This window comes from Corythoichthys intestinalis, chromosome 5 (genome assembly GCF_030265065.1).
Source record: "Corythoichthys intestinalis isolate RoL2023-P3 chromosome 5, ASM3026506v1, whole genome shotgun sequence".
In the NCBI taxonomy this organism is placed as follows: domain Eukaryota; kingdom Metazoa; phylum Chordata; class Actinopteri; order Syngnathiformes; family Syngnathidae; genus Corythoichthys; species Corythoichthys intestinalis.
The window spans coordinates 41020265-41034797 of NC_080399.1; the positions used below are offsets into that span (position 1 = coordinate 41020265).

Sequence of the window (14533 nt, forward strand, 5' to 3'; positions counted from 1 at the left end):
TTAGGGGGCGCTACACACATTTATCCATATTTAGATTTTTTTTTTTTTTTTTTTTTTTTTTTTTTACATATTATCAAAGTTTTCACCAGTGTTCATCTGGCTGTTGAGTTTGGCGAGTTTTGAAGCATTCTGAGGGGGTCAAATTGAGCTCAAATGGGCTGCGGAACAAAAAATAACTATAATAATAATGATAAAACAGAGGAACCACAATAGGTTACCTAAAAAAAAAAAAACATTGTCACCTGCATGTTCATACTGCTCAGTTATGGATGTGTTCAAAGTCAAATAAAATCAAATCAACTTTTATTTGTACATTAAATCACAACAACAGTTATCTCAAGGAGAAAGCAAAACATGTTTTAAGGTGCAGTAGCCCTACACTGGATTTCGACCAACTTGAGCGTTGTAGCTTTTTTTGTTTTTGTGTTTTGTTACAAAAAACATTTGGCCTCCGTTATTGCCAACAAAGGGTTCATAACAAAATATTTGGATGAACTTTTGGTATTGACCAAATACTTAGTTTCCACCATGATTTGCAAATAAATTCTTCATTCTTCTTCAAAATCAAACTGTGATTTTCTGTTTTTTTGCCCCCACATTCTGTCTCTCATGGTTTACCCTTGTTGACAATTACAGGCCTCTCTAATTTTCAAGTGGGAGAACTTGCACAATTAGTGGTTGACTAATTACTTATATGCCCCACGGTGTGTGGGGTGATCCTTGAAGTTACATTTGCCAGTTTAGACAAAGAAACTTTGCTTTTATAAAACTTGGGGGGAAAAAAAGTAAAATATATATATATACACATATATATATGAGGGCTGTCAAAATTATCGCGTTAACGGACGATAATTAATTTTTTAATTAATCACGTTACAATATTGGACGCAATTAACGCTCATGCTCCGCTCAGATTAAAATGACAGCAGTGTCATGTCTACTTGTTTTTTTTGTGTGTGTTTGTCGCTTGGGTGTGACTGATTTTATAGGTTTCAGCACAATGAGAATTTTGTAATTATTGACGTCAACATGGCGAGCTACTAGTTTATTTTTGATTGAACATTTTACAAATTTTATTAAAACGAAAACATTAATAGGGGTTTTAATATAAAATTTCTATAACTTGTACTAACATTTATCTTTTAAGAACTACAAGTCTTTCTATCCACGGATCGCTTTAACAGAATGTTAATGTTAATGCTATCTTGCTCATTTATTGTTATAATAAACAAATACAGTACTTATGTACAGTATGTTGAATGTATATATCCGTCTTGTCTTATCTTTTCTTTCTAACAAACATTTACAGAAAAATATGGCATATTTTATAGATGGTTTGAATTGCGATTAATTAAGATTAATTTTTAAGCTGTGATTAACTCGATTAAAAATTGTAATCGTTTGACAGCGCTAATATATATATATATATATATATATATATATATATATATATATATATATATATATATATATATATATTCCCCTCCAAAGGATTATTGCAATCCTGCATTGTTTCACACGTGTAGTCCTTCTTCTACATTTAGGTGATGGGGGATGTGTTCCACCTACGAAGCAATGCACTTAATTCACTGCAATTTACAATAAGCATATTACTTATTGATACTCATTGAGCAACTACAATAGGATATATGTATAATTATTGTTAGGGAAAATTGGACGTTAACTCATTTTATGCTTTACTTGCATTTTTCTGGTTTAAAGTTTCCTTATAGTACATGTCACATGAAACTGTTCCAATTATCTTTTTATGTGCAGTTCTTGTACTTTCTAACTGACTGTGCATGACTATACTGATTAGAGTGACTATAAGTCTAAGTTGATGAATCAATGATTATATCAATCAATATCTGAGGGTGGCTCAGTCATCTGTAAACATGTATGAGTTCTGTAGGTCTGCCCAGTCTCAAGTGAATATTGTATATTAATTTGCTCCTGCTCCTTGTTTTATGAAGGAATAGTGGCGAATGGCGGTAATCAGAGAAAGCTGATCAATCTGAATATTCTGATCATAGCTGAACATCTACAACCAGCTACTCTCCAGAAAGACCAAACCTGCCTCCCAGTGTTTCTTGCCAATGAATGTTGGGTGAGACAAAACTAACAATTATAGAGCAATGAACTACCCATTTTACACCAGCAAAAATACCAAAATATCCGCAAAAAATGCCAACATATCTCTGAAGGGCTTCCAAAAAAAAACAACAAAAAAACAACAACACTTGAAACAAAGGTTAGAAAGAACAACTGCATTATTTTATTGCTGTTTGCAGCATACATCCAACACCCAGAAGCATTTTTAGCTACACAAAGCTTTAACACAAGTCGGGTCTCAACAGAAAAGTTTAAAAATTAGGATTCTTATTCTTTACATATAATACAATTTTCACACATTAATAAATATCAATACAATCATGTCACACGTATAACACAATCTACAATCTGAATTTGTTTCAATTCAAATCACATACATGAACAGTAGTGCTGTAAAACAGTGACCACTATTTAAAAAACAAAAAAAAGATTAAATGTCTACGTGAGCTGTCACTCATGTTCCAATATGATGCAAAACAGTCACAGCATTTGCATTAATCCATAACCTCAAATATTTTCAGACCCTTAAAAAAAAAAAAAAAAAAAAAAAAAAAAAAAAAAAAAAAAAAGGTTGACATAAACAAGTAAAACCTGGGCGTCAAATGAGACGCAAACGTAGACTAAAGGATGGTGAATAAAAACCAACCCCCCCCCCCCCCCCCCCCCCCAAAAAAAAGGCATCTGCATGTTTGAACACTGAATCTCCTCACTTGCATTTTGTTGTAAGGAAACATAAAATACAAGACATGATATGGACAATTGTGTAAACATTAGCCAACAAATACAGTGAATTTTATGTTGAGGAGGGGTGCCTTCACTGTCAATCATGTGAAACGCTTTTATTCTCCCTTGACAGTTTAATATGTACATATAAATGAATAAAAAGGTAAAACACAACTTCCCTGTAATCTTCTGAATACACTTTGAATCTTTTCAAGGTCACTGGGAAGCTAATGCCTATCCTAAGTGACTGGAGCACCCTGCACTGATCACTTGCCAATCACAAATATTTATAATCACAAAAGGACGTTAAGGAGTTTTCTCCTTTAGGATAACGTTGTAAATGTGACAACTACCTGTTCATTGCATTTCAGGGACAATAAACAGAAAACACTAGGGAGGTCAATTCAGAGATGGTGAATTAGCAAACGCGTTCAAGTTCTCTAATGCTGTGTCCTTGCAGTCGGGGACAAAATAGCGGCTGCAGTTAGGCTGTTTTCACATTTTGATCCCGTCGTTTGCTAGAGCGGAATTTGCCCGGCATGTTGCGTGGCATAGGACCCCCCCCCCCCCAATCCGTATACAAGTCTTACCAAGTTAAGCGGGTAGAAGGATCGGGGATTTGATTTCAGCTCCCACTTATTTCCATTGTTGTTGTATTCTTATTCTTAGCCAAGATACTTCACCCTTCATGCCTGTGTGAATGTAGTTTGAGAATGAGCGGTTGATCGTGGGCAGGTGGGCCAATGGTATAAATTGGCTGTCTCGCTTCTGTAAGACTGCCACGGGGCAGTTGTGGCTACAATAGAAACTTACCACCATCTAGTGTGTAGAAATAATTCAATGTAAACCATCTTTGAGTGTCCTGAAAACAGTCATATTAATCCAATGCATTATTATTTAGTATCTGTGATGGGTGCTGGCTGTTGGTGCTGACGAGTCACAAAGGCTCAAAGGCACACTACGTTTTGGTGCTCGTGACATTCTGATGGAATCACTCGTGTTTCGTGTTTTGGTAAGGCTTTTAACGGACAAACGTAAATACCATGCAAGTGTATGTGTACGGCCAATCAATAAATGTTAATAAAATTTGTGTGCCAGAGGACAGGAAGGCAGCTTCACAATAACCTTGGCAGTATTCCTTTTTGTTCTCGCCAACGACAACATGAGGATCTTGAACTGCAGGAAAATGTGGCTGTATCTAAACAACTTATTTACAAAACACAATTCTTTACATTTCCTTTACATCAGCAGGACCAGATTGGAGCATTCCGTTTAGATGATTCTGGATCCAACAAGTCTAAACACTGCCAACGGTGCCAGCGCTTCAAGAGGTGCGATGACCAACTGTTAGTGTACGGTCTTTCAGCCCACAGTGACATTGCGAACCTTAAGTGATGAACTAGGGCTGCCTGTGGGCTAAGGATGTGGAAAAGCGGCAGGTCGCTTTAAGCAATCTCTGGGTTTGTGTATACGTGATTGTTGGGGAATCTTTACACATTTACCGCTGCAGGAGTGACAATCCCACAATAACTGCTTTTTTTTCCTTCCATGTTGACTGCACTATGCTGACGATAAAGGCAGGGTTTCAACCTCAAATCTATTGGAACAATAGGTTGCATTTTGTTAAACCCAATTAAGGTTGAAGCCTTTGGAGAGCATCACAGCCTCCAGGTCCTTGTCTTCCTCCTTCTCTCGAAGCCTCTGCTCCTCCAGGAGCGCCACCAGGGAATCGCGCTGCTCCACAACTTCAAGCATCTCATTTAAGATCTGCTTTTCTTGAGCAAGCTCCTTCTCAGTCTTCAGGTGGTCTGAAAAACAGCGTAGGCTCATCAGCAACCACAGAGAAAACACACACTGGCCAAAAATAAGGATTGCTGGATTATAACAAAATCTGCATTTACAAGGAGAACAAAAGCAATTCACAGTCACAGATGCCAAAAACATATGCCACTTGGCAGGAGTGTCGCACCTGTGGGGGATTTGTTTCTCACCACCCACACCTCCCATTAAAGGGGTGAAACACCCACACTTTAACCGCTATAATTAAAATTGGCTTTACTTCCACACAGCCTTGAAAAACAGGTTATTTTCATGACATAAACTATATATGGCGGAAAACACTGAGGTGACTTGAAGTTCTGCTCTGAGACCCCCAATTTGGACAAATTTCAAAATCATCCTACATGCATGTGTGATACATCATTGGAAAGCTTAAAATCTCAATTTTCTGGGGAAAGAACAATTTTGAACAGGAGGGCAATTTAAAAAAAAAAAAAAAAGTTTTTTTAAACAGCAAAACCCTATCTGGAGGTGAGAGCACGCGAGAGCAGAATTACAGACGCCATGACTTTAACGAGATATTATCGCATACTTATCTTGTTTCGATCCAAAAACTCCATGTAGCATGTATCACTGAATGTCAAGACATAGCTGTGAATGGCCACAGCTGGATTTTTGGGAGATTTTATGGGTGAAACATGGTAATATAACAAGGGTCCCGATGCAGAAATTGCAGACATCAATGAGTGTTCAAGATTTTCTTTTCGTATATTTACCCTTTTAAACTTTTTTTCTTCTTCAATTTTTCATTGTTTGGATCGATTATTTATCATCTATCATATCGTAGAAAAAAATGCGACAGTAACAAAAAAATACAATCAAGCGATAGTTATGCGGTAGATATCCGCGACTTTTTTACAGATGCTATTTTGTTTCATTGTAACATAATTTGTTCAAATGTTTAAAATATGCGAGTGAGTAATTTTTTTAAAGTCGTTAAAAAAAAAAAAAAAAAAAACGAAATATGAGACATCAGTTAATGATTCTAAGCTAAAAACGACAGACATTTTGAATAATAAATATAATTAATTACCTTCGTTTTATGGCTGGGTTGAAAAAAGCGGTTGCGCGACGTCTGTAGACAGGGGTTTTCAGGGTAAAACGGACAAATTAAAAATAGTTCGGGGCCTTAATGCACCATGAATCTGCTATGGCAGCATATAGACATATTGTTCTATCAAACAGAACAGTTCTTTTGTCCTAAAATACAGCAGCTTCTCTTAAAGAGGAGTGCAAGAGCAGAAACGGCTTTTTCAGTCTTGTCTGTGCTTTCCGCCATATTTTATTGTTTGGAGGTTGTAGTCTGCAGTGCATCACAAGAGAATAATTTAGACTTTTTAATATTAGGAGGAACACGCACGCGCACCCGCTCCAACACACAAACTCACCTTCCACAGCCATTCGCTCCCGTAGCTCCTGCTGCAATCGGCTCTGACGGTCCTCCAGCTCCAGTTCTCTGGCACTAAAAAGATCCAATAACTTTCTATTAACCATGATTGATAAATGCTGACGCTCCCTCAGTGCCATATTTTAATGACTTGATAAAAACAATTGTACTTGAATAAAAACATTGAAAATTTATTTTTCCTTTTGGAAAATGAAAGGTAAAGGTACACTGACCATATCCAAGCCTCTTGTGTTTATGATCTTTCAACGATGATAATATCAATTAAATTTCGTCATTGAAAATTTCAGTGCATACTTTTCACATGACAGCTTAATGTTCAGCGCTTTCAAAAGGCCACTTTGTAACCAAAGTTTTTAGGTAATGATCATTTAGAATAAAATTCGTAACAAACCTCCCTTAGCGAAGTGCGACTGTATTTAGCAGCATCATTCATGTCAATAGTGTGATATCATTCCACCACGTAATGTTTTATTTAGTGGCAGATTTAAATAAGCTGAGGAATAAGGCACACAAAACAATCCACAAAAATGGATGTGCAGCAGTAGTTTGCTTTTAGTCTTCGCTTAATTTAGTTTGTCACAATTCATTTCTTACTTATTTTTCTTAACATGACATTTGTGTTTTGATACAAAACAGACAAGTCATTGTTGACCAAGCAGGAGAATAAAAGGAGCAGGTCACCGCTTGTGACTGTTTACAACTAGGAAAAAAAAAACAACCTCAAAATTACTTGCATCTATTAAATCTGGATCATGTCAAAGAATTCACCATTAAAGGTGTGTGGGTACTATCACTTACAATATCATGAGTTCGGATTCATAGCGGACAAGGGCGTTCTTCTCCTGCACCAGCTTGAACCACTCCTGCATTAGTTTGGGATCGTCTTTCTTGCCCATGCCTAAGGAAAAGAGTTGGCAAAGTACGGCAGTGAGCGGTGAGACTCAAGACATGACATACAGGGAAGACAATGAAGGACCAGCCGGCACTTTGTAATGTAATGACAGCAAATGCGGGATGTCCTTGTTGAGGGATGGTGAGGTGTAAGGATGGACTTGACACCAATATGGTCACTTGGACCATGGTTCCCAGAATCACATAAAGATGGTGTGGAGGTTTCAAACTTTGAGAGGTGTGCATACAAACATCCCTTAAAACACACACAAACACACTTGGGGTTGAAAACACAAATCTCTTGTTAAAGATCCATTTTTTCGTTTCTGCGTTTGTGGGTATATATTCTTTGAGAAGAACTATCATTCAGTCTCTTCTCAATTCATCCGAGAATATGTTAGGGGATGTGTGTATGTGTGTGTGTTTTGGGGGTGGGTTGACAGTAGATAAAACATTGGAGCAAAACCAAGGAATTGGAGGGAATCACTTAATCCTTCGCTGCCCAGCTAATGAACCACCAGCAGAAATTAAAGAATGCAAATTCAATCAAAGCAGAACAGTTTAAGAGGAAACAAGATATTTTGAAGCTATAAATTGCTTTTCCTTTAGAATTGATGTGAATCCTGGCATATGTAATTGCCAAGCTTAAATAGACGAGTTGAATATATTACAACTTACGAATGAAATTTTATTCAAATATGTTCTCTGTGAGCATTCTTTACTGTATTTAGACTGTTGAGATTAACTCCCAATAACAAATCAGTTTACGTAATACTGGTTAAATGGATCAATATAGTTACTGACTTCCACTTCTGATCAGAAAGCATTCTTTGAACGGTAGAATGTCATGCTTGATCATACTCGAATTTGGCTAAGGTTCTGCTTGAAAATATAACTTCTTTCAAAATGGTCAAATTTCTCAAGCTCGATGACTGCCTTTGACTGCCATAAACATCCAATCCATCCAAGCTGAAAGGGCTGGTATTGAATGTTTTTGTTTCAATCCATTGCAAACGAGTTCAAAGGATTGAACATTGCAAGCGACTTCAAAAGATTAAACATCTATCGCCTTCAATGGTAGCAAATACGTTAATGTGTCAAGCACCGAACATTTATTGACATGATGACACAGACTATAACTTGGATTGAAACAACTCAAGGTGCTTTCGGTGTAGGGTGTTGTTTGGTTCTGTGTGAGTGTATCGAATGAGGCATTTCAATGAAGTATGGCTCTCAATGACCATTTCTATTCAATCTGTCCAAATAACATCGCAGATAAACTGGGCAATTTTATTAATTTATGATTGAAAGACGATTTAGATTTTAAGATATGCAATGCGATTTTCTGCTTACATTTGTCACGATCACATAGTAAAATTACGGCAGAAAGCAGCAGGGGGAAAAACACAAAGAAAAATGCTACCTTTGTTTCTTCACGATTCATTTTCGCGCCACAATCTTTTCTTTAAATCCAATATCATCAAAGAGGTAAGATTTTTGGTTTACAAGATTACATGATATACTTTTCTCTATTATTATTATTTGAAATTACAACTGGATGGAACAAATATGGCACATAATAACATTGAAGGGAGAAAATGCTTCTCTCAGCATCAATACAATTGCTGCGTTACTTATTCTAAAGGAGTGATCAGATGCAATCAAGATGTTTTCTTATATAGATTAGATTATTTTATATTGGCCAGATTCTGAAAGCACTTTAGAGAACATGTCAAGTGTAGTTTGCAGAGCTTCAGACTGTCCCCCATAGCATGCGTAGAAATAACTGCTGCTTGACAGCTACTAGTGGATCCAAGAGGTTTCACTGAAACAGTCAGCTTATTATAGACCTTTTTTTTTTTTTAAACTGTGTTTGTTTGGGTTATATGTCTCAACATACTTCACACCATCTCCACCACCACCAGCCCTCAGTCCAAGGTTCTAAAAACAGAACAGCCCTCAGTGAAAGGTAACTCATAAGTAAAGCAGAAATCAATAAGACCACAAGAAAACAAAAGCTCTGTTCTCCACCTTTTCAAATTGAAAACCAAGCAAAAAAATCCATTGGCAGGTGTTAGCCACAGGAACAAAACCAGATGATTCATTCATTTTTCATGGCTTGCTTTGTGCAGGACTCCAATATTTATAACATGTCTTCACACCATGCAAGGTTCACACTCCTGAATTATAAACTTAGCCTGGAAGCAATAGTTATATTTATGGGGTTCATATATGTGACATTTAACAATTACCTGAAAAAGTACGATGAACTATTCAACTCGCTGATTCGCAAACAAAACATGCAGTTGGTTCAAAACAAGATCACAACAAAGTAGTCTGTCCTTTAACTTGACATTGAGAGGACATCTACTCAGCCCGAATATATATATATATATATATATAAAGGAGAATAGGATGAGGGAAAGGTCAAGGAAAAAGTCCAGTTCTGAAGAACCCCTGTGGTTGCCATGGTAACCTGCCACACCCGACAAGCAGAGGCGGCGAGGTTACGTTACCTTCAGGGGAACAGCAGAGGCAGAAGGGGAGAGATCTCCGACGGTCCGCCCCCACAAAGGATTCAACTTCCACAAGACAGGGGGAAAGCGAGCGGGGGACTGACATAGACAGGGAAATGGGTGCAGAATAGAGAAGGGATGGTAGAAACGATAGGGAAGAAAAAAAGAGATTTTACAGCAAGAAACAGTAGTGGGCAGGGGAAGCGGTGTGATGAGAAAGAGAAAAACATGGAGGAGAAAATCAGAGGGCAGAAAAGTGAGATAGGAAGACAAATCACCTAGGAGGAGGTGGTGGTGGGAGAGATCATCTCTGTGCTATGAGGGATGAATAAAGTAGAAGCAAAAACAGGAAAACAACCTGAAAGAAAATGCTCTTCTGATAATGCTTCCTATCCACTTACTTCCATTAGCCATCGTCACATTCGGGGATATGATAGAATAAGAAACTTCTTCCGCTCCCATTCAAAAAAACTAATGAGGCTGAATTTGCACCACGTGTTTGAAGTGACAATTCCGATTGTCAGTGTAAAGATAAGACTGGTGTGAAATCGGGTATTCTCAGATGATGCCTCTTCAAAACGTGGATAAAAATCAGATTCTTGTCATACCACTAACTGTAACACGCAGATCGCAGAAACTGTCAATGCGAGCTTGAGGTCATGGCAATAATCAGTGACGTATACATCACGTCTGTGCTCAAACAACACATTCAAAAACACACGTTTTACATCAAAGCTAGAGTCAAGATAATGACAAATAAAGATGGTGTATTTAAGGTGTGAGTATAAATAAATCAGCTTAATGCATGGGATCTACTCTCATTCACACCAAAGGACTAACATTAGCATGATTCAAACTGTAGTGCTCAGAAGTGGTATGTGAGTAAAAGTACCTTAACAGAAACGAATCTTAAAAGAGGAATATTATGCAAAATTAACTATTGACCTTTTAATTGTGTTATGTAGTCAATCTCTTGTTAAAAACCCATAGTTTTCACATGTTTGACCAATCCCAATCCCATCTACCAGTGGGAATGCTGCAAACGGTCGGCCTTCAAAGCTCCTCCCAAATACATCGCACCTCCCCTGCTCTGAAATTTGTACTGTACAGCTACTCCCACTTCTGCACCCCTCCCCTACCCCTCCAGAGAAGTAGCAGCTAATGCAACAGCTCAGCTAACACTACGCACATGTGGAGGATACTAAATCGGATTTTTTTAACCAAGTGATTTTCAAAATGTCAATGAGGAAATGTAAATTTAGATGCAAAGAAGAGTGTCCCCTTTAAAAATTTCAGAGGATGAAACGCTTTGTCAGAAAAGGATGGACTATGTTTGTGCAAGGCATTTTACAGAGGACTGCTAACAAAACAAAAGCTTATTTGATAGCGGACAGATAAGCAGACTGTCGCTTATACATAATGCTATTCCAACTCTCAAGAGCACTCCAACAGAAACCACGTAGGTAAGCTGAAGTCATTGTTTGCCTTGCTTTGAAAACATTACCATCAATGTACATTAGATAGCTGACACTGTAGTTTTACAGAATACCATATTTCATGTTTTAAAATGAATACTGTAATCCAGCATGTATTGACATCACATTTGTATGTTTTGGCAGTAAATATCCTCATTGTAGGACTAAAGTAACTAAACAACAGAGGTTTCGCGCTAATGGTGATTTTTCAAGCATTTACTTATGAATGGTATGTACGATTATCCTGCATAGATAAGCGTAGGTAATTATTTCCAGTCACCTATGGAGAAGACTGCTGGGTGTTGATACGGGAATGTCTTCAGTTTTAAGATTTTGTTGCAGTAAAATTGTTACTTGAATTGCTTTAGAATGATACTATGTCTAACTATGGTCAAAGTTAAAATCATTTTGTAGAATATTATATGAATAAGATTCTTTAAATATCAGTATTTTAAATTGCAAAAGTAAAAGCGACAGAAAAATAAAGAAATAGGAGTATAGTGGTACCTCGACATACGATCGATTCGGCACAAGATCTTTTCGACATCCGACGTAAAATTTAACTCGCCATTTGTCTTTACATCCGACGACATGCTCTAAATACGATGGTCTATGACAGCACTGCAGTTTCTTTGTTTTCCCGCAAGATGGACGCACTGCATATTTTCTTGTGAGAGAAATTAACATGGGTTCCAACAATGTTAGTGCAGGTGGTGAAAAATAAGGGAAAAGGTGATGCTTACATGACATGAAGATGAATATAATAGAAAAATATGAGCGTGGGGTGCGCATCCGTGATATGGGCATATGGCTCGCTCAACAATACAGCCGTAGACGGTCTATGACGGTCCTCCTCCGTTCGCCAGTCTTTATAAGTTAAGGTGGCAATTATTATTGTGGTAACTTCGCCAAAGAAATCCCCAGCTTCGTCAGGTTTCTAATTATATATTCCATCAACTTGTGCCTAGTGTCCTCCGCAGCAAGTAAACTAAGTCAAAGTGAAACTAAAAAGGCTCACTCTATCAAGTCAGCCACGCGATGCATTCAGGTACGCCACGCAAACACATTTACCACATTAGAACACGGTTTGTTACATTATTACAGGTATTTATATTATTGCTATTATTATATGTTTTTACCAATTGTTATTCATAATGTATATTTTTCCTCTTTGTAATTGATATTTGATATAGTAACATCAATATTTATTGAGAAATTAGTGTAGGATGTCGGGCTGTGGAACGAATTAATGGAATTTTAATGTATTCTTATGGGAAAATCCTGCCCGACATGAAACCATTTCGACTTACAAACAAGGTCCTGAAATGAATTAACTTCGTATGTAGAGGTACCACTGTATATAGATTCTGTGCCTATTTTGCCAGCTCATGCGTCAAGATGTCCTGTCTTTTAGCAATCATTGGTAAAAAGAATTTCAGCAACAATACCACAACGCCATCCTGCTATGGCCTACACAAATCGTCATCATGCAATTACCTTTGGCAGCTATGAATTGATGAACAAATATGAACAAATAGAGGTTATTTGAACAAACAGAGGCTATTTGAGTTGCTTTAAAAATTTCATTTAAAAAGTCACAAGCAAGTAAGTTAAGGTGCTTTAGGACAGTTATTTTCTTTCCTTTTTTATTTTTAATCAAGGTTCCCCCTCAGGTATGAAGGAAGGCAGATGATTCCCTCTGAGTTGGACACAAGTGAAATGTTTCATTTCATAGTAAGGGTAAAAAAAAAAAAATCAGGAAGATATTGGATCACAAGACATTTTTTTCTCAGATAAGACATCAAGGACACATAATATGGCGTTGGCAAATTCTAATGGTAGCTCATTTTCCCACAAATTGATATTCCATCACATTGCTAAAATTGAAACAGCAATAACTCTGAACTGGCAATACACAGAAGAACCAATTTAAGATAGTCCTATTCCAAAAGGTAATTCAGGGTAGATGTGAAAGTTGCCAGAAATATAAAGAACAGATAAGTGAAAATGATATTAATCTTACTTGTATTTTTTTATGTACTCGACTTTATTTCCATGTCTGGTGTTGACACTTGAGAAGTAATTTACCTGCAATTCGGATTTGTTTTATGTGTTCCGTGAATGTAAACACACTTATATTGGCTAAGTGTCACTTGAAATAAACATGTAAATAGACAGTTTAAAAAGTTGGAAATTAGGGTTAAATCAGAATTGGCCACTGAAACAGCAGTGTGCATTCAGCCTTTGAGTCAATATTGTGGATTCACTCATGCTGTTTAAGCTTTTAATGACCATTAATTACAACTGCTTCTCTTCCGGTACACATACAGCCTCCACTTATAAACAAACAGTACTTCAATTTCTCTCTCAATTTCTGTCTTAATTTGATGCTTTTTTGCTGTCTTAAAGTGCATTAAGATTTGTGTGTTCATCACGCACCCAGCAAATGGATCAGAAGGGACACTAATACAGTATCAAATTAAGGGACACAAGCATTATATTCCTTCACTATTTTAATCTGATGTGGGTGACTTTCCCGTCCTCTATATGCAGTGTAATGAAATGATTCTTTGATTTGATTTCTTAAATCAGACACAAAGATGTTTACAGCAGTAGTCCAACTCACCATCTTAAACTGTTTATGTGTACTTTGCCTAAAAGAACAGATTTTATTCATGAAAAATAAAATAATCAAGGAAAACCAACCTCCTCTTGTCCAAATTTTTATAAAATTATAGGCTAAAAATTTCAAAACAACTGCAACAAAATAGACATGAGACTCAATCCAGGTGCTGCATTATGAATACAAAAGCTAGCAAGAAAACAACAGCAAACAAAATACAAAGGATCAATAATATAGACTAACTCACAAGAAAGAATTCTCTGAACCCAAGGCAGACAAAGTACATAAACCAACACCTATATTCCTTTTTGCACATTCAAACTTAGAAAAAAATGTTAAAGCTAGTTAACTTACACCTATAGCAATCATTAAATTCACTTTCACCAACAACTACAAAATCAGGAACTGCAAACAAATGATATCTACAGTGTGGGCTTTCGTATATATATTAGGGCTGTCCCAAACGACTAACTTTCTCCCGATTAGTCAGCCGACTATTTTTACATTTAGTCGACTAATTTAATCTTTTTTTTAAATTTTTTTTTTTTTACTAATTTAATAATGAAATTTTTGTTGAAGCTTATTAATTTACAGAAAAACATTTTTGTAACACTTAAATTCTTTATTAACGTATAAATATAAACATAAATATCAATGATAAATCACACATAATGAGGTCAAATGCTGCTGGCATTAACTAGAGCAAAAAAAAATGTAAACGGAAACACTGACTTCGCCTTTTAACAGGTGTCAGAACAATTCTTACTCTTTTTGTGGTATGTCTATATTGCTCTAAATGTTAAAATGAATTGCAAAGGGCCTCATGTCCCGGACAATCATTTTCAGAATACTTTGTGTGCGTTCAGATGCTCTTTCTGGTGTGCATTCCGCATTTTGGGGGAGGGGAAAAACTTCAACTTTTGTTGTTTTAACCTGAAAATGCATA

General features: G+C 36.7%; 1 protein-coding gene across 12 annotated transcripts in view; it reads right to left on the minus strand.

The window, feature by feature from the left end:
* Positions 1-2778: 2778 nt before the first annotated feature.
* The window catches only part of mical3a (microtubule associated monooxygenase, calponin and LIM domain containing 3a), a 97867-nt gene continuing 86112 nt past the window's right edge, over positions 2779-14533 (minus strand). For 10 of the 12 annotated variants that reach the window (XM_057835573.1, XM_057835575.1, XM_057835574.1 and 7 more), the window contains 3 exons: positions 6881-6980; positions 6063-6136; positions 2779-4643 (listed from right to left, as the gene is read on the minus strand). In XM_057835573.1, coding sequence (XP_057691556.1) covers positions 4459-4643; positions 6063-6136; positions 6881-6980 — 359 coding nt within the window. In that variant the 3' untranslated portion in view covers positions 2779-4458. Of the gene's footprint in view, positions 4644-6062; positions 6137-6880; positions 6981-9489; positions 9589-14533 lie in introns of all 12 variants that reach the window. The other 2 variants (XM_057835586.1, XM_057835572.1) reach the window with 1 other exon arrangement.